General features: G+C 37.8%; 1 protein-coding gene across 3 annotated transcripts; it reads right to left on the reverse strand.

Annotated features, from left to right (window-relative positions):
* Nucleotides 1-142: 142 nt before the first annotated feature.
* LOC111333729 (V-type proton ATPase 116 kDa subunit a 1) lies at nt 143-20,520 on the reverse strand. Of its 3 annotated transcripts, none has more exons than XM_022939371.2 (23): nt 20,175-20,520; nt 19,988-20,008; nt 19,022-19,100; nt 18,118-18,215; nt 17,630-17,758; nt 14,874-14,950; nt 14,360-14,569; nt 13,156-13,249; nt 12,949-13,026; nt 11,901-12,186; nt 11,636-11,775; nt 9,849-10,000; nt 9,125-9,221; nt 7,897-8,015; nt 7,306-7,351; nt 6,720-6,803; nt 5,921-6,007; nt 4,409-4,516; nt 3,808-3,939; nt 2,461-2,578; nt 2,095-2,196; nt 1,435-1,504; nt 143-637 (listed from the first exon to the last, which is right to left on the reverse strand). In XM_022939371.2, the coding sequence occupies exons 1-23, from the start codon at nt 20,268-20,270 to the stop codon at nt 544-546; spliced, it is 2,517 nt and encodes an 838-aa protein (XP_022795106.1). In that variant the 5' UTR covers nt 20,271-20,520; the 3' UTR covers nt 143-543. The 3 variants fall into 3 exon arrangements, with proteins under 3 accessions (XP_022795106.1, XP_022795103.1, XP_022795094.1); XM_022939368.2 differs by having other exon boundaries at nt 14,874-14,965; XM_022939359.2 differs by having other exon boundaries at nt 14,874-14,995; nt 20,175-20,519.
* Nucleotides 20,521-21,154: the final 634 nt, after the last annotated feature.

The following is a 21,154-nucleotide window of genomic DNA, read 5'->3' on the forward strand; positions in this document are numbered from 1 at the left end:
TATTAAATTTTCCTCCCCATCTACTGATAACATAGTGTGCATCATGGCTTTTACTTGAGCTCATCATGGCGAGGGATGGATGATGTACAAGTGTGCAAAGCCTTACAACAAACATTCCAGGAAAGCAAATTAACTACAACCATGCAATAGAAAACAGGTTTTATTTATCCCCACTCCTTCCAATTAACAAAAACAATCCTCAGATCAACCAACAATCAGTCCACCTAAAATCAATTTTCAATCATCTTCAAAACTTAACCCTTCAACCCCAAAAAGTGAGTAGCAGGTAATTCCTCCTTGCAAGATCATTGGTGATCATTAGGGAGGTGAACATGCAGGATATGATGCCAAAAGAGAAAAAAAAATTGTCACTCAAGTTCACATTTTCACTACCATAAGAAATGTAAAGTCAGGTCAGTTTTTTACCATCCCGAGATTATTTTGATGAAGATAATTATTACCAAGATTAACTTCTACAAAATTATTTTAAGCCAAAATTAAACTTGTCTCTAAAACAACACTTCAAAAAGCTGCCCAGTCAAATCATTCCTCAAGCTGACCACTTATTATTAACTTGAAAGAAAATGGCTGAAACTTGTAGCCTGTTCCTTGATAGAATTTGCTCTGGAACTCAACCCTACAAAGACAAAAACCAGACAGATCAATACTAGAACTTGAATTATGTGCAAAAATGCCTTTGGTTTTGTAGCAAAAAAAAAGTTGAGGTATAGATAAGCTAGCATTCTTGTGTTAACCATCACATTTATTTACTTGGAATTAGAAATCTAGGTAGAGTACAGAAGCACATACTGGTAAGGTGGTAGACATAAATACTTTGAGTTGGTGGCCAAGCAATCAAAGTTAAAACCCAATAATTTGGGCCCTTAACACATTAATATTTACTCTAATATCACATGCAAACTAGTTGACAACGTTTATAAAGATATTGGTTGAATCCATCGGTGCCAAAGAGAATGTGACACACATTCTAAGGATGGTATGTTTGACTGTCTTGCACTGAGCTTCTACACCATTGAGCCACTCAACCCTTTAACTCCCACAAGTGACCAAGACAGAATTTCTCCTTACAATATCAATACAATATCAAGCAGACAAGTTAGGAGAATAAAGAAAAATATCATTTTTTAGGGAATATTAGTTGATCTAATACCAAATTCTCCATACTCACATTATAAGAATTGTACATGCCAGAAGGTAAGGAGAATTACTAATGAGATCCCGGCAGTGAGAGAATTAACCACAGTATACCCACTATACTCCATCAACATTTTCCTGAGACTACAGGGAATAGGCAGCCCGAGATCTAAAACTCCTCTAACATTCAACTTTATTGTTTTGGGATTGATTGACAAGCTCTGAGCCAACAAACATGTTGAAAATTTTGCTTCACTTGAAATAATGTTAGAAACTTACCAATGGAGACGTAGAGCATGCAAGAAGGCTGATAGACCCTCCATAATCAAAAGAATGGCAACAGTGAGTACTAGAAAAAAAAACCCCACAATATTCAGTTAACACCAGAAACTTCAGTTAATGCAACATACTCAGGGTTGTAGTTATGGAAATAGTCTGTTGGTGAAGAGTAAACTAAGTCAGCACAATGAGAGATCAGGCTAAATCATTTTGTTTCAATTTTTCTCAACTCCTTCACAGGAAAGTAAAGATGAAAATGCAAGACAAGAAAAGAGGCCATGGCAAACAAATCCTCAAAACAAGATTTTTTTAAATTCCTTCACTTATTATAGTCGCACTGATGCCTTTTCTTTGGGAACATGCATTTCAGTAGTGAACAAAACTAATGTGCATGCATCACTTTAAAACAGTACTGTTTGCTGCCCTTCAAAAGGTAATCGCAGGCCAAAATCCAGCTGGCAATCAGCTCTTTCTCAGAAGGCTAATTTAACTGGAAGCTAGCACTTAATGACAACCACCCATACTCAATGTCAACTGTGGATGGTTCAAGTTCTCACTCACTGGGGGAACTGACAAAGGACTTACTATTATAGGGATCTTTTTAAAATTATTAAATTTGAACAACAAAGACCCTGCCAAACAACCACTAAATACACTCACCCGCCCAAAACGAAAACAAAGCAAAGGAAGCAACCACTCCTAGTCCTCCCTTGAAAGACAGAGCCAAATGCAACACCATGTTCCATAACACTTCAGACAGCTCTGAAAAGAGAGAGGTACATGTGGTCAGTAAAACTATTCACATCTATGATTTAAGCATAGTTAATGCTTCTCAAGATATAAGAGGTTTAGGATATCAACGGTGGAACTATTTCAACAATATTAATTTTTTCAGAGAGACATGGTGGAAGGTACTTTAGAAATACAACTGAGTTCAAGATTTGAAGTTTGAGCCAACAGGACTCCAATGCAAAATCTTTCTTAAAACTTGCAGGACTTTAATTGAAGCTTAATGCAATCACTAACCTGCATGCGCCAAACTGAGGGCCCACAGTCGCAAATAAGAGGCTGTGTTTGAGATACAGCCCAGGCAGTATTCAATGGTATGAATGGCCTGATGTACAAATACTTCCCCAAAATCAAACTAGATGGAAGAAAAAAAGATGAGAAAGACAGAATTATAAAAACAGCTTTTCTAAGTTCTGTTTTAATTGGCTTACTCGAAGTTCAACAGTACATCACTCAATTACAGAATTGACCACTCCCCAAAAAATGTGGGGTTTTAATAGGAATGGGAAATAATGGGAATTAACCAGCAGACATTCCACAAGGTGGCTCTTCCTGTCCACTGTTTCCAGGTTGAATTCGAATTTGGCGTGTCAGCTTTCATGAAGGGAGGAAAATCTGAGAATCTGGAGAAAAAACCCTTGTAGGACAAGAACCAACAACAAACTTAACCCACGTGTATGTCAGGTTCAGAAATCACACCCAGGCTACAGTGGTGGAAAGTAAGCACTCTCACCACCATGCCAAAATGGTTTTGGGGCCAACATGGAAAAGGAATGGAGTAAAAACCACTGAAAACAATGTATTGCCTCAAATCTGAAACTATTAAGTAGTACAATCAGAGATCTCCATAAGCCCAGCGACTGGGGAAAATCACTGGCTAGTCGTCTTGGGCATGCCGGCTACCCAGATCCAAATAATAATATAAAAATACTTTGTTTTGCATCCAACGGCAACTTTACCATTTGCGACGCCTACTTCCCCTTGGGTAAATATATTCCGAAATAAATAAAGTTTTCTTTAGAGAGCCAAGTGTCCACAAATGTTTTTGACTGAATAAACTTGAAAGTTTCGTCAAGAATTTCACCACACCAATGCTTGAATCTGGCTGCAGACATTGCTCAAACGTTCAGCAAACGAAACAAGCTCAGATTGAGAGGCAGCGGTTACTGACGAAAAGCAATCTACATATATAAGACAACATACTCTGTATACATAAATGTATATGTGGTTAAATAAAAGTTCTATAATCAGTGGCACAATCATCTTTAAAAATGCACCAAAATGCACTTCTCCAAGCTTTTCCCTCCTCTAATATCCTCCCCTTGCACCAGAGGCGCATGGAAGGCACTTGCCTACCATTATAAATTCCGCTGCCGGCTACTCCATTTTATTCTCCGGCTACTCCATTTTATTCTCCTCCTACTCCAAAATTTAGGGAGAACCCTGACAATGCTCAGAATCAGACATATGGTTACATACTAAAGTAAAAAAGCCTCTTTTCCCACCACCCTCTACACATTTTCAGCACTTTAGTCTTTAAAGTCACCAGGAGCAGAGGCCAGATTTAACTGACAGCAGCCTCACCTCCTCATGAACATCATCATGCATTTCAGCTTGAGCCTGGCCATCATGATGGACCACATCAGAGTCCCTTCCTACCTCTTCAACCTGCACCATCGATGGAGGAGGGCTGCTAGACCTCAGCCTCTGGAAACCCTAAGGGCACAACAGTGTTGTAACTAGTAGGTTCTTTAACATCAGAATTCCATTTTAATTTTTATACTCACTTGTAAATGTAGATAGCAATTGCATCTAATTAAAAATTGATTCTATGTTGCCACGTGTCTGTTCCGTAAGAGATCACATAAGACGTAGGAATACAGTAAGAACAAACAATTGGCACATGGAGTGGAGCCAATCGTGTCAATATTGTTCTGACTACATTTTAACGTGCGCTGTGATCTATCCCTGAATAGACCTACAGCAACATGGAATCCATTTGTTTTTCACTATAACAATGCAAAATGTTGTTTCAAGTGATGTCATTTATACATCTTTCCTTTAAAAGATCATGAAGAACCAATCAAAATGCATGTATGACTCAGCCTATCATATAAACTGGAATAAATAAGGTACTTCTGACTAAAACACATGGCTTCAGTACAGCAACCAATCTTAGACTTACTTGTGCTTCAGCCACTTTGTGTTGGTGTCGAAGATAGAAAGGCTTCACCAAGAGCATCCAAGGTACACACAGTACGGCTATGACAACTAGTATTGGCTGGATGGCAGCCTGTAGTGAAAGCAAAGAACAATCTGATAAGATTACAGAACAAATACTGATTGGATTAGACACAGTAATGCTTTCCTTTTTACTGAAGGAACTTAGAGACATTCCCTTTTTTTTTTTTTTTTTTCTAGCAGGTCTACAGTTGTGTTTTAAGTTTCCATTCCGCTTCTCTGATTCAAAATATTTTCCTCTCATATGGACAAGCAAAGCCCAACTGATATTATTGTTTACATAAAGGCATACCTTATAGCTGTACAAAATAAAAAGAACATTGCAAAGACAGGCAAAACTATCTGATTGTAGAGGGTGCTAATCCTGCACAAATTAGTACAGCACTCTACAATTCACCCTTAACACTTGCACTGGAGAAACACCCAGTAGACCTCTTACTTCCTAAACAGGGTTTTCATTAGGAAAGGTAGTAGCTGGAGAATATTCCTCATGGTTGATTACTTTGAGCTAATTAAAAATTTCAATCCTGTGAGAGTTATCAAGGGAAAAAACCCCATCACCTATTTAACAATTATTCGAAGAGCATGCGTTGGATATGAGATGATAGATAGCCAATAAGGCGCATAGTGCTGTGTTGGCTATAGTCATCTCATATCCAACAAGCACGAGTGGATTAATTAACAATTATTCCACAAGCGCGCGTTGGATATGAGATGATAGATAGCCGAGGCGCTTAGCGCCGAGTTGGCTATAATCATCTCATATCCAACAAGCGCGAGTGGAATAATTGTTTTATTAAAAACATTAAATTAAATTAGATTTTATTAAATTTTTTAGCTTCTTTTAATTTTAAGCTGATGCATATGCTTACCATATTTGTAGATTATGGTATATTGGCTCATATACCATAATGGCTAAGCCAATAAAAAGCCTTGAATTGCATTATCGAATGATCAAGTTTATAATAATTGTTTTTATTAAAATAAAACACCCCCCAGATATTAGACAAATCTTCTGGACTTTACTTTGTAAGAAGAAACTGGATGTTACAATGCATAGATATTAGATTACAGTATATTGGCTCACATACCATAATGGCTGAGCCAATAAAAAGTCTTGAATTGCATTATCCAATGATCCAGTTTTTAATAACATGCATTATAATCCAGAGCCCATTATCTCATTCTTTTAGTATAATTCTACTGCTCCATCAAAACTTAAAAACAAAACAGACCCTTTTTTTTTCATCAAACAATGCCACATCCTACATGTACATGCTTTACATCACAGAATAGATAATGTGCCAATCAGAATGCAGTGTTTGTGAGGGAACACTGGTACAATGTAGATTTATACAAACTTCTCCAATCTTCTATGCCCTACAAACACCTATCCTAAATCACAAGGGGTGGTTGACAAATATTATCTCTTTCCTTGTCTGGCTTAAAGTCATACCTGTCCCGGGAAGAGGAGCTCAGAATCGTGGATAGAACCTCCAAATTTAAGAAACATGTTGATGAGTGCCAACAGCAAACTTGGATACTAAGAGAAATAGAAAAACCAAGCAAACAAAAATCACTGTAAGCCATACTGGATCCCTCATTTAGATTGTTTAAAAAGAATTCAAATGTAACTCATTTCAATCATGTCCTGTTTTTAAATTCAGCTACAATACCACTCCAGCCTAGCTTCCATCTCTAGTAGAACATGGGTACCTCACACTTTCTGCTAATTCAACCTTAAAACCATTTACCTCAAAGAACATTCCGTCATTTGCAATTGGCAAACTTAAACTCCATTTCCTCTGACATTTTAAGTTAACAGGATTTTACCCTTAAGTACATTCCTCATTACAGTTTTTTTTAACCCTGGCACAGTTCTCTTGTTTTAAGCAAGACAGGCAAGAGAAATTTTCAAACTGGTTGAGCAATCCTTTTACATGTTAAATTTTGAAGATATAAAAGCAATTCTAGGCAGTTAAAGCAAGTACTACAGGCAATAATTTTCACCAGCTACTGCCTGAAAAGAGAATATTGCACTGAAAGCCTCTCTGTTAAATTTCCTGCTCTTCAATCCCAACAAACACCTCTTTAGCAATCAATAACTTAGAGGCTGGAAATCTAACACATACATGTGTATCTCAAAACTTCTTCCCAAACAGAAGTAAGAAAGAAGTAAGCAGAAAAACATCTATGAACACTCTTATAGTAAGTTCAGTTCACTGATTAAGCTCTGAGAATTTTAAAACACTTACACTCTTAGATTGAACACTGATGGCAATCCACTTGTAGAAGATCAAAATGACCAGGTAACCAAAGATGCAAAACAAAAATAGAACCTAGAAAGAGGAACATCGGAAAATATAAAAATTATGTGGATCACAACATGAAAAACACTTCTAAAAGTATTTAAGGGCATACTTACATTTCAATCAAATTTAAGATGAAAACCACAAAAATTGCAGTGTTAAAAAAAAAATTGTACCACCAGGAGCCGATGAAAACTTTTGAGTTAAAACAATAAAAACACCTAAAAACATCATAAAATGTACGTCACCCTGTAACACCTGGTTTTGTGTTTTTCAACTGATTGGTTTAATTTTTTTTTCTTAAAATGCTGCCTTAGGAACAAAATGTTGGCTTTCAAGCCATCAACCAATATAATCTCATTCATCAATGACAAAGAGTGCAGTATGTTGCAGTAGTTTGTAAGCACCATAGAATGATTGTTGCATGCTTCAACTGAAAACATACTAAGATATTACTTTGCTAGAAACAAAAAAGTTATTCTTACTAATTCTAAGTGACTCTTACTAATGTTACTCAGACAAAACAATCAACCTGAGGTATAAACTCTGTGTAGATATTCAGAGGTTTGTTGAAGTGCCTGCAGAGACAAATAAAAAGAAGTTAACAAACAGTCAAGACATGTTAAGTGTTGCAGCACACCTGAGTACTACAACTGTATTTTGTGTTTAACAACTTAATTACAGTAACCTTTACACCCTAACATCCAGGGTTACCGCCCAAAAATTACGCTGCTGGCTGAAATTCCAGGTGAGGAGGCTCAAAGGAGGTGAACAATTGTAAGTGTGAAACCTCAAAAGTGCCTGTTGTGCTTTACCAAGCAATAACTAGCCAAAAAAGCAGCTGGTGGTTGTCATTTTTTTATCCAGCCGATTTTGCCAGCAGCCAGCACTCAGGGACAACCCTGAACACAAGTGTGAATAATCTCCGTACTGTACTGCTCTCTATACATTTCCTAAGGTGCTGACAAACAGGATTTGTTTAATAATCCAAACCCTCTTTCCTTGCTGATTATTTCCTTAATTCTCATGACCTAAATGTGTGATTTGGAGATGACAGTATATGGGGAAACTGCACGCTAGTCACTCTTAGGGGCAAAAGGATTACAATCATTTCAGTGTTTACCCATGATTGAAGAAACTCAGGCAAACACCAAACATCATATGTGTCACACCAAACACGATGGACAGCTTCATTTTAAATGAATTGGTGAAAGTCAGTTTGTTAGTGGCTATTTGCCAGATCTGAAAATTAAATTAAGGACATCACATTAATGATCAAATAAACAAATGAATAACCAATTACAAACTGCTAGTTCACAAGATCAACCTGCTATGGCCTGTGTATTTCAATGAACACAATTCATGCCTTAATCTTAGTCGAACAGTCACAACTACCCTAGAGGTTTCAAGATTTAAATTATAAACTGAAATAAATCCAATTGTGCTCTTCTTCTTCAGTTTCCGTTTCCTTTATCAAACAATGTTGAATTTTATTACAGTATTTCAAGCTACATGATGATTCAAGCTACATGACAAAGCTACAAACACTCTGATTACACACCCTGGTATGGAGTGAGCAGTATGGCTGGCATTTGTTTCTAGAAATTCTCAAGGCTAAAATTAATACTCAGGTGACCAAGGATATAGAGGCAAATTGTGTTTGAAGAACTCATCCCCCTATTTACAACAAGATCCCACGAAGGATGGCTTGAAAATTTTTTTCATTTTCTAATAACTGTCTCAAGAATTTTTGACGACCACTGGACCCAAAATAACTCGTGTATAAATTTCCTTGATCAGCTTGTTAAAGGTTGTAGTGATTTTCCTAGTTCCATTATCATACAGGGCTTGACACTTACAGTAACCAACTGGCCACAGACTTGTAGAAATTTAGTTTTGGCTCGTGGTTTTCAATTTCCACTAACCACTTTGGCTAGTAAACATACTGGAATTGTCGTGACATCTAAGTTGCCACTAGCCACTTGGCTAGTAAGTTGAAAAGTTAGTGTGCCCCATCATACATGTTCATGCTGACAACCACTAGAAAGATGTGGAGCTAACAATGATAAAATTGCAAAAACACAGGGCTCAACACTAATGGTAGCCCACTAGCCACAACTTATCACACACAGGGCTCGACACTAATGGTAGCCCACTAGCCACAGACTAGTAGAAATTCAGTTTTGGCTAGTGGTTTTCAATTTCCACTAGCCAGTTTGGCAAGCAAACAAAGTGAAATTGTCGTAACATCTAAAAACATCTAAGATGTCACTAGCCAATTGGCTAGTACGTTGAAAAGTTAGTGTCAAGCCCTGAAAACAGCATAAACAACACATGAAGACAATACTTACTGGGTCAATACCAAAGAAGTAAGGCACCCCACGGTATGTGTGCTCTGGATCAACTATAACCTCTTTGTTTTCCGCATAACCATCTAAAGCTTTTTTGCTAGAGAAACAAAGGGATATCAGACATATACAAAAAAGACAGAGTACAAAATCAAACTACTGTAAAAGCCCATGGATAAGCCACACTTTTTTTCCAAATATTGTCACTAGAAATTGGGGGTGCAGCTTGTCTGTGGGAACATTTGAAAAAAGTGTCGTGAATGCTGACGCATCCAATCTAATGCCTGGATACAAGCTTCGAATGTTCCGGTCACATTCTTGTTGCGAGAATGAAGAAACTCCTCTCAACAAATGCCAGAAAAAGAGTAATCATAATTTTATGTCAAAGTTGGTAGAAACGATGTTCATTATATTCAATTGCTAAAATTGTGGTTAAGACTCAAGTATTTTCCATTGCAATGTTAATAGTGAGTGTATATTTGATGAACAGTGGATGAAGAAGACTTCTCAAGACTGGACTCTGGATTTCTTTCGATTTCTTTCAAAAACCCTTTTTTCCAAAATTTGGGCTACTAAATTCAGGGTACAGCCTATCTGTGGATGCAGCTTATTCCCAGGTTTTTTACTGTAAAATAGAAGATGATTATAGTTGCAAGAAGGGACACTCATTAATTTAATGATGCATGAGTTGTATTTTTAGGGTTGATAAAAAACACTCCGTACGCACTTGATGGGATTCCAGTCTTCACTTAGATCCCAGGCTGTACCAAAGATGTTGAAGGACTTGGAAAAACAGTCATTGTAAATAAGACCAGTGTAGACTGCAAACAGTCCCATAAGCATGATGATGTAGCGTCCCTCAAAAATTGTATCAAACATCTGAAGACAAAAAACAACTACAATTTATGACATGAAATTCTAGATCTGTGAACTAACTTGGTTCTGCATCAAATTTTGTCCGGGAACATTCTGTGACTTTTCCTTGAAAGCACAAATTTGCTCTTTTTCAATTGCTTAATAGCAAACAAATGATAAAAACTTCTGCTGCTGAAAGTTTCCTTTGACATCCTCAGACAGTCCCCTTCCAAAAACTACCTACATTCATTAACAATTGGTTCCTGCTTTAGCATCACTATGGAGTTATGGAGCACGCGGGAAGTTTGGAGAGCACGAAAGAAGCACAAGAGTTGCCCGAGGCAATAGCCAAGGGCAACTCTAGCTTCTTGAGTGCTCTCCAAACTTCCCACGTGCTCCATAACTTAATAGTGCACTGCTAAAAGCATGAACCAATTGTTTTAGAACATAGCCGGTGGAATTCTGCATCAAATCCAATGCAAAAAATGGACAACAAAATCAACTGAAGCGAATCATGACGGCGCTGATGCCGAGTCGTTTTTCTCTTTTTCTGCCTCATTTAAGGACTCTAGCCCGAGGGAAAAGGTTGAAAAGTTGTCTTCGTTTTGGGACTAGTAGGCTGAGTCCCTGTTTGTATCCATTATTGTGGAGAAATATATTATTTTTCCCTGCCCTAACGATAGCTGCTCGCGAGAAAAAAAAAATTCTGGGGAAGCAATTTGCTCATGCTATCAGTGTGCACTATCAGGATTTTGAGCATGCTTACGTATACTGAATTTGATTACGCAGCTCTGCTAGCTATGTTTTAAATCCTAATCTCTTATGAGTAATTAACTCTCTCTCATGTCAGTCCAATGTGGAGGCGCAGTGGCCCTGTGGTTAGTGCACTCGACTCTGGATTGAGTGGTACGGGTTTGAGCCCCAGCCGGGACATTGCGTTGTGTTCTTAGGTAAGACACCTTACTCTCACAGTGCCTCTCTTCACCCAGGTGTATAAATGGGTACCAGCAATTTAATGCTGGGGGTAACCCTGCGATAGACTGGTATCCCATCCAGGGGGAGTAGAAATACTCCTAGTCGCTTCATGCTACAGAAACCAGAGTTAAGCACCGGCCTAATGGGCCACTAGGCTCGTAAACAGACTAAACAGACATGTCAGTCCTATAATTTGTATCATATCACTTGGGAAAATTTGGTATTGGATCCACCTTTTCCTTTGTACTCATCACTTGTCCGTTTGATATTGTATTGATAATGCAAGGAGAAACTCTGTCTTGGTCGCTCATGGGAGCTCAAGGGTTAAGCAAAGCTTAAGTCAGCCCTGGAGTTGGGCAGTCCATGCAGCTAGACATTATTATGGTTTCTGTGCAAGAAGGCAAATAGAAGTACAGCTACTCTTTCTAGATGGGATGCTAGTCCATTCCAGGTTACCCAGCCCAACATTTTATCTGGCTTTACTAACAGTTCCCTCGTGGAGGAAAGTACTGAGAGAGTAAGGTGACCACCATCACAACACAATCACCCCGCCAAATCTTCAACCTGGACCACTTGACCCACAGTCCAGCACCCTAACCATTCTATGTACACCACAAAGTTTATTTAATAACATAGCATCTCACAAAATTCTAAAATGTTATCTTTAACTGAAATCAAATCTACCTCTCCTCCTTCTTTGTAGGCAGCTAGTTTCTTTTCATTCACAACCAGCCAGAGAGCAAACAGGAACATGATCAAACCATGACCACAGTCTCCAAACATGACCGCAAACAGGAATGGAAATGTAATGACTGTAAACAAGGCTGGCAAAATAAAACAGAAATACATCTCAATGTGAGAACTACCTCTTTTAATAAAATTAAATTACCATATTTACATCACAATAAAAAGAAACATTGATCACATCATTACATTTTTCTTATAGTACCTGGATTAACTTCCTGATAGTTTGCTACTCCATAGGCATCTACAATGGCTTGAAACCCCTGGGTAAACTTGTTGGTCCTGTTGAAAGTTGGAGGCTCCTGGCGAGTGGCCATGCGATTCAGAATAGATGGTATAGCAGCACCACTGCGTTCAGTACCTCGCCGCAATGCTTGCTGAATTTTATCCAAGTCACTTACTGGACACCAACACTCAGCAATAAGACATTTCTGAGTGACATCCAGGTTGAACATGTTCATTGTGTGATAAATTGCCTTGATCTTTTTTACCTAACAATGGAAAATCAAATCACAAAATAATAATCTAAATTTCTAATAAGATGTTTGGTTCTGACAATACCCACTTAGAATTTAGAATTTAATTTAGAATTTAATTCATTTGCCACGGGAATGGCAGGAGAAAGGAACAGGACTTTCATCCAAATTGACACCTAACCCCTTTGTATCCACCATCCCACCCCAGGGAGGACATCCACCACACAGTAACCTCGTATGTGGGAAATTAACATCTCCTACCCCAACCCTGCAGGAGACAGGACCTCCATTTATTTGTCCCTATCTGAGAAGACTAGAATATGTAACCATTTCTTGATGTTATAGAAAGGTAGCAAATTCTTCTCAATTATTTTAAGACCTCAAGTGTTGGTCCCACTTGGGACCGGCATAAGTACCACATTCAAAAGCTGTCCTCCCTAAAATCACAGCAAACATATAAAATCATAAGGGGTTTCTGTTGGTCATTAGTTTGGTTAACTCAAGACTACCCACACTTTTTGGCCTATCATTGGGAGTCAGCCCTTTGACCCTTAAGAATTATTATCATCTAATATCTCCTTACAATGTCACCCCTGAATCACACATTGAGGTCATGAGAAGAAAGAAAATGATCATTAACTAAAGAAGCTCTGGATTGTGAAATACATCCTCCTTGTCAGCACCTTGAGAAAATGTTTAAAGAACAGTCTGGAGAATATACATGCTCCTGCTAAGGTGCTGAGGGTTGAAACCTTATGCAGTTATAATTGTGATTACCTTGATAAACCAGTGGTTTATGTTCTTTGCTACAGTCATCAACAATCGATGGCGATGGTCACGCGTTTCATTCAGTACCTGTAAAATGTGAGAAAAACCACACAACAGTTAGCTAAAATCACCTTTCAGTGAAGCCTGACATCAATAACACATCCCTTGATTGAGTTTCAGCATATTGGACAAACACTGCTAGCATTTGTTACTCACTGTTTGCAGATCTTCAATTCTTGTGTTCACTCCAATGGCCATTTCTCGCCTCTCAGCAGCAGTATCTGGACAAGGATAAAGTGAGGCACGGAATCTGAAAGGAAAAAGGTGAAGATTTGGGTTATCATTGATTAACCTTAGTAAGTCAAAGGCTTTAGCTGAACCAATAACCAAGTGGCAGTGGATACAAATCACCAAATAACAGTGCATCTGACAGGATGCGGTGGTGCAGATCTGCATAATTTGCCTACTTCCACATCCTCTGCATCCTTGGGGCATTTTTTCTGCATAAAACTAGAAAATTTCTACAAATAAGCGAGAAAGCAACTGCTTACCATCCTCAGAAGTAAAAATAGCGAAAAGATTGGTCATTTTGAAGAAGTTATTCACCCAAAACAGTGACAAAAACATGCCTTTCTTTCATAAACAATTTTAAACTGCCAGGCGTTTCATGCATCTTCCAGTGATGGGCCTGGGTTCTACTTTTGTTTTAATACTGATTTTCGACTTCAGATGTCCAGTTTTCCTCATCCGATTTTAATGGCTGGTTACTAAGCTTCGGACAAACTCGACAATGAAAATTATGAAAAAACTGTGTTCAACGAAGACATACCTGTCCATGAATGGCAGCAAAAGGTCAAATATGTCATAAAGGACTAAAATTCTCAGCAAGACGTTAACATGTATTTTATACATTGGAAAAAGCCAAAGGAACAACTTTATAGACCACTTTCATAAATGGCGGCCGGATTAATATTCTTTTGTTTAAATTTAATTTAGCCCTTCTGGCCTCGTTCTCCAGTACAAAATTCAAAAGAATACATTATCTCAAAGTGAGGCCCGAAGGACTAATTTAAATTTAAACAAAAGAATATTAAGCCGACAGCCATTTATGAAAGTGGTCTATAAAGTTTTAAAAATTTCCGCATAGTCTAGCATCTTTTTTGCATAATCGTCACCTCCTTCCGCATAATATTGCCCAAAATTTCTGCATAGTATTCCATTTTTTTTTTTTGCACCCTACCAGATGGTCTGAAATAAGATCTTGATTCTACAGTATGATATAATTAACTCAAGATTAGGGCTCACTAGGACTCAAACAACTCTGTATGAGAGTATAATAAAGAAACCATACTCATCTATCAACACACGCACCTGAAAGATTACACTGTATAAGCCAAAAAAAAAACAAAAATTTTCTCACCCCTCACAAATCTTCTTCACCCTGCTTTTGAGCTGGTCTCCTTGAAAGAATATAATGAAGACACACTTGTTGACTTGGTCTCCAGTGCTTGGATCTTCCAGAGGAGTCTCTATTTCTGCCTGTTTGAAGAACACATTTCCCCGGCAGGCACGCCACAGAAGACGTTCAAAGGAAGGTACTCGTTCTCGTGCTATAACTCCTGTTACAAAACTAGACAAGTGATGGATCAAATGTGCAATGAGTAGTGAGTAAAAAAAAAGAGACAAAGTTGAAGGTGACTGGGCCATCTAACTGGGCCATGTTTTGTTAGCAACATATAATCTCATTGATAGTCAATCAATGTTTTATTTAAAATACATAATTATAAGTGATAAAGCTTTATCAGTTACTGAAAAACTATTTCACTAGACAAAATCAAGGAGAGAGCTACTGACTACAATATAGACAAAACACACGACTTCATTCCCCCTGGCTGCTTTTGGAGTCAGTCATGAAAATCAACTTACTAACATACCCCAACTGAGTTGCTGTAGCAGCGGCACCACCTCCTCTTGGCTCCTCTCCAAGGAGAGCTTGCATATCATCAGTGCCCTGCGGTTCATGGATCTGTTGTTGATTATGCACATGGAGTTCGGCCTAATCAAAATCATCAATACTATGTTCTAATGCTATATACCCTTAGGTGCACTTTACAGCCACACAAATCTATTTGTCAACACTTTCATGTCCATGCAAAAAGGTCTCGTGTTTGTTTTTATCTTTAAATCACTAACGGTTACACAAGTAAAAAAATTATCATACTAATTATAATGCTGATTAGTATATTTTGTGTAGGAGAAAATTCTATATCCATTAGCCTAGTCTAAATGCTTATTATAGATTAAAAAAGAGAAGTACTAACAGAATGAAACACCTTTTGCTCTTTCTAGCATACAAAGAAACAAAAAAAGTTTGTATACACGTTTATATCCTAATGGCGCTTTATACTATTACTAAAAATAGATTTTGCTACGTGATAACCTATGAGACCCCCCGCACAGACTCAGACAAACATTGCGACCAGCTTAAGGAAATGTATGAGCGAGAGCTGTAAAATTAAAACAAAACGACGGAATATTTCGTCAAAAAATGACTTGGCGTTCTGAAAGGAAGGGGCATGGTTGGTACCAAACACTGTTGTTGGGGTGAGTGTAAGACAGACTCAAGATATGCAGATAAATGGCCAAAATCACTCAAAGAGTGAAAGGAATTAGGGTTCTGTCCTGGTGTACCGGTTCACAAGGGAATTACCATTGTTCTTTCTTTGTTTAGGAGTTATCGGTTAGCTATTGTGTATTGTTTGGTCTTTTGTATTGGCTCTTGTGAATCGGTACACGAGGACAGAACCGGAATTAGGGAAGAAAGTATTCATTCCTTTCCCAAAACCTTCGCGAGACATGGCAAAGTGCAAGCGTTGGCTGGTGGCTTGTTTGCATGAGTTTTTTACAGAGAAAAACATAACAAGAAACACTTAAGTTATATTTGTGCTCTTCACTGGCCCGGCGAAAAAGGTCCAACAGCCGAATTTCCCGATCCACTAAAGGCAAATCTAAGACCAGCGCAAGTAAGTTGAGCACATGCTCCTTAGAGGAAAGCACCGAAAGAAAGAGAAAATTCAGCGTCAAAGAAACAGAAATTATTCAATGACAACTGCCTGAACATTAACTACATAAACTACATGAACTGGCATTTAATAGAAACACAATCAGTATTGAGCGAAATATACAAAAATCCGCCGCTCGTATCTTACAAAAGAGCGCGATCGCTCAAAAACATGCTCGTGAGAGCCAAACTTTGAATAGGCTATTCTAAACTCGCGCTGGGGAGTCGTGTAGGCCTGTCAACCCCCTTTTTACATTGTTCACATCAGAATTTTCTTGAAAAACTTTGGCAGCAAACCATTTTCCATGATCGATTGCCGGATCAAGGGTGTGATAATTCCCGCATCTCACACAGTCTGTACAAGTTCTTCTCGTTTACCGCTTAATTTTAAGCCCCTACATTTTAACCACCGTTTTAGCTGGTCTACAGTGTATTCTTCCGGTTCTCTTTCAAATTTGGAGCCAGGAACGCCGTCCTCTTCGGTCAGAACTGTAAGGGAATAAGCGAACTACTCGCCATTTCCCTTGTAGCTCTCAAAGAAGTGGAGTTTGTTTGTCTGAGTCACGCGGGGGGTCTAAAATTTCATGACGTCATTAGTATAAAGCGCTATTCTGCAACCTGTGTAAGCATCAACTTGGAGTTAGTCTTGGTTATATAGTTAATAAAAGAAAAATAAACTTCTATACAGGGTGACGACATGAAAGATGGTAATAATTTCTAAAATTTTGCTTTCACCAGACAATAATTTACTCTTCACAATGCCAAGCTTGGTATATTAACTTTGTCCAGGTAAGCTTGCCTTAGTTCTCAGATGAATCACAGCTCTACATGGTTTGTACAACTTCAGACAAACAAAATTCAAGAACTTTTCAAGGACTTTTCAAGGACAAAAATTGGTTTTCAAGGACTAAGTTTTATTCATTAATCGAAACCATTTACGATTTAATACACATTTGCCCATCGCTCAATTAAATTGAAAACAAAGGGAAATGAAAAATTCATCAACCAAAACATAGCCAAACCACTACATGTTTACCTTGCCCCTTAAAACAAAAGCACATGGCAGACTACCCCACATCGGAGGCCTTGCGCATGCAATTGAGGCACAGATCCAACTTTGCTTCATGTATCACTCGCGTTTTATACTGACTATTTTTGCTTTTTGGTAGTTACTAGTGGACAAATTTTCTATAGCAAAATCGTTTAATTTATCAGAAAAGCGATACTTAAGGCGCACAGAAGTTGCTAAATTTCAAGGACTTCTCATGACCTACTACAGAAATCAAGTACTTTTCAAGGACTTAACCAAATTCAAGGACTTTTCAAGATGACCGTTAAAATTCAAGACCTTTTCAAGATTGTACGAACCATGGCTCTACATAGAACTGAATTATTGCTTCACGCTGAAACTGTTCAATTATTGGAAAGTTATTTAATGGTGGATAGCGTAAGCCACTTTAGAATCTTAGTAACAGGAAATGACCACCCATATCAAATATTTCCTGCAGATGTTTCAAACATCCTCAGTTTTTAACCTGGTCCACTTAACACTGATTAGCTATAGTTGAATGCACACTTGCATGATTTGAACACATACAATCAATACATAAATGCGCCAGCTTAACACACCTCTTCAAAGAAGGTCTGCGTCTTGCGAAGGATGTGTTTGAGTTCTGTCAGCTCCAGAAAGCTCTTCATGAGTGCTTCATAATTTGCATTGCTATCTTTCATTTCATTTTCCAACTGCTCAAACTGGGCCTAAAAAATTCAATAATTACATCAGACAAAGGTTCCTTCAAAAAAAATGGATGAACTATGATCAGTACTCTTCACTAAATTTATGTTTCTATATTCACCCTCTTAACTCCTAAGAGTGACTAGCATCTAATTTCTCCTTACACCATCACCCCCAAATCACTCATTCAGGACATGAGAATAGAGGAAATGATCATCAACTCGAGACTCAGAAGCTCTAGATTGTTAGACAAATTCTCCTTGTCAGCACCATTGGAAGTGTATAGGGAACAGTGTAGAGAATATGTGTACTGATGCTAGAGTGTAGAGTTAATATGACTTTGAAGAGTTATACTTGGCAATTCAATATCCTCTTCACTTACCTCAAGATCAATCATTTCTCGAGGTTGTGGGGCTTCTGGATTTTCTCCAGTGTCTGAAACTTGGATATCAGCCTTTTCAATTTCCTTGTTTAGAAATCCTGATGAAACAAACCAAACTGTTCATTAACACTCTTATCGGTAAAAAAAGTACTGTGAAAGGTTAGTTTCTATTGCAAAGTCTTGTGCATTTCACTTCCACGAGTGACCAGGGAGAATTTCTCCCAACAATACGAGTACAACATCAAGCAGACAAGCAATCAGATAAAAAAGAAAAATATAAATTATTACACACCCTCAGGACATGGAAAACAAACTTCCGAAAAATTTGTTGAAAGCATCTCTGTAGAGACTTTTAAAACTAAGATTTCCGAGTATTATTTTATCCTTTTTGTATTTTTAATGTTGGTGTGATGTCTAACAACTTTCCTGATGTATTTTAATGAAGATATAGATGTAGAAGGGATTATTAGTTGATCAAATACCAAATTCTCTGAATGAACATTATGAGAATTGAATGGCAGGCAGTAACAAGAATTACGAATGAGATAGCATTGCAGGAGTGAAAGGGTTTACCCTTGAACTCCCACAAGTGACCAAGACATAATTTCTCCTTACAATATCAATACAATACCAAGCAGACAAGTAAGGAGAATAAAGAAAAATATCAATTAGGGGATTATTAGTTGATCTAATACCAAATTCTCTGATCTGGCCTCATAAGAATTCTATGGCAGACAATAAGGAGAATTACTAATTGTATCTTGGGAGTGAAAGGGGTTCAGGAACTGCTTCCAAATGCCAAAGATCCATTCAAGAACTAATCATTACAAACTTGTATTGATACAAGTACAGGAAAAATTAAAATTCTTCTGGTCTTTGCTTTGAATAACAGTGTTTCACTTACGAAGTTTCCTTTCCATCTCCTCGCAGCGTCTGACTTCATTGACGAATTTTCGTTGAAAGGCATTCACATCTGGATTTAACTGATGGATGATGAGAACATTTGGCAAGAGTATCATATAACCCCAACATTAATTATGTATTCAGACTAGTAGACTTTGTTTTTAAAGTTTTGTCGTGAAAGACAAAGAAGTGGAATGCATAATTAATGTATGGAGTTCTATGGTACTCTTTCCAAACATTTAACACACGATTAAACAAATACAGGATTCATTTTATCATTTTAACAACCAGCTTTCGTAGGTCATCGTATGAGATTTATGAAATCCTTGCAAACACAAATTTTAAGTAAGCTAGTCTATTCTGAGAAGGGAAAGTGAGGATTCGAAGATCTGTCTGCAGTGGCCAAAGCATCTCTGAATATTCACAAAATTCAATATTTTGGCTATGGGTATCACTGTTATTAACTATGGTTTACAAAGGCCTTTACAACATGGCTCCTGGGTATATCACATCACTTCTCAAAGAGCACAGTCAAAGTGCATATGATTTAAGGGGTAAAAGGAAATTACAGATACCAGCGGTGAAGACCACAACTTTTGGACTTCACTCTTTCAGGTATCTTGCTGCCTCTGCATGGAATAGTTTATCAGATGAATTAAGAATGTCAGACACTCTAGCAGCTTTTAAACGTGCCATTAGGAGTTATATATCAGTGGGGATTAGTATATATAATTAATAGCATTTTTATATGAGGTTTTACAAGAGTCTTTCGATTTTAAACTTATTGTCATTTGTTTTGCAGTTATATGTTAGGAGATACTAGCACATCTAGTGCTATTTATAAATCCGAATGGAAATAAATTTTATGTATGTATGTATGTATACTACTACAAGAAGTACACAAACAGAAAATATTTCATGTCTAACACTGGCTATTTTAAGATCAATGTATCTTCGTGGTACTTACATCTCGGAACTGCACAAGGCCCTAAGAAAAAAAGGATGGAAACCAAAAAATACCGTGAGTGTGAGGTAACAAACTAACTATACTGCATCTGAGACAAAAAGTAGATGAACCTTGCTCTTAAATATACTGGTAACCGTAAGGGAGCGAAAGGAACAAACATGGCGGCAAGTTTGGTGGTTCGACTTACCAGCTCTCCTAGTTCACTGACACAAGAATAAGCCGCCTCGGCTTGAAGAAAAAGTTGAGCCAGTGTCATTTCCTCTGATCTGAAGAGGGAAGACATCTTGGCAAGAAAGGATATGTATTTTTTGAGTTAGTAAGTCCAAATAAGCCAGAATGTTACAAAAAGTTACAGTATGATGTCACCGCCTTCCGATACTGATCACGTGAATGGCTGTGTCCCATAATTCATATCAATCCTCGGCAGCTTGCAATAACTTCCGAAGACTTTTCCGAGGTGAAAACGGTCAAATTATTCTACAGTGTTGGATACTTGTTTAGAGAACTTCTGGAAGCAACAAACCGGGATTTAGGTGGTTCATATGCTTTCCACCAGCGCCAGTGAGTCAAGGGCAACAGGGCATGGCGAGTTCCACACTCGTTTCCAGACCCCTGGCCTCTATAAACCATTCCCGTTTTGAGATGGCTTCTGGAGTTGTAACTAATTTCGTAGTGTAACCAGCATTGCATTAAGGCCGGCGTCCAAAATTGGTAAACCTCACTCGGAATATTTACAATGATTTCTTATTTTTCTCTAGTTTTCATTCGCTGTTAAAGAGACAAATAATTATTGAACCTTCACAAGGTTGCTATGAAATTCATTGCCGATTTAAGATAATAAAGGTCGAAGTCGATTCCCGTTTTCAGAGGAAATGGCTTAACCCCTATCGCCCAAAGCGAGAGGATTCCCCCTTTTCAGTGTTACAAACTGGATGATTTGAGAAAAAAGACGAAATAACTTGGATTAAAGACCCTTAATTTTTTAAGGGAAACTTTTTTTTGCATTCGGACAATCATATTTTTTTCTCCTGTATGTTAGGTTGCGGTCATCTCCAAGCCGGAACACCAAAGAACCGTACGAACAAACCAATCGCTAAAATTAATTTCGTGCTTAACTCGTTGTATGAAAACATCACCATAAAACAAACCAAGATACAGACAACTAAA

This window comes from Stylophora pistillata, chromosome 12 (assembly GCF_964205215.1).
Source record: "Stylophora pistillata chromosome 12, jaStyPist1.2, whole genome shotgun sequence".
NCBI classification, from domain to species: Eukaryota; Metazoa; Cnidaria; class Anthozoa; order Scleractinia; family Pocilloporidae; genus Stylophora; species Stylophora pistillata.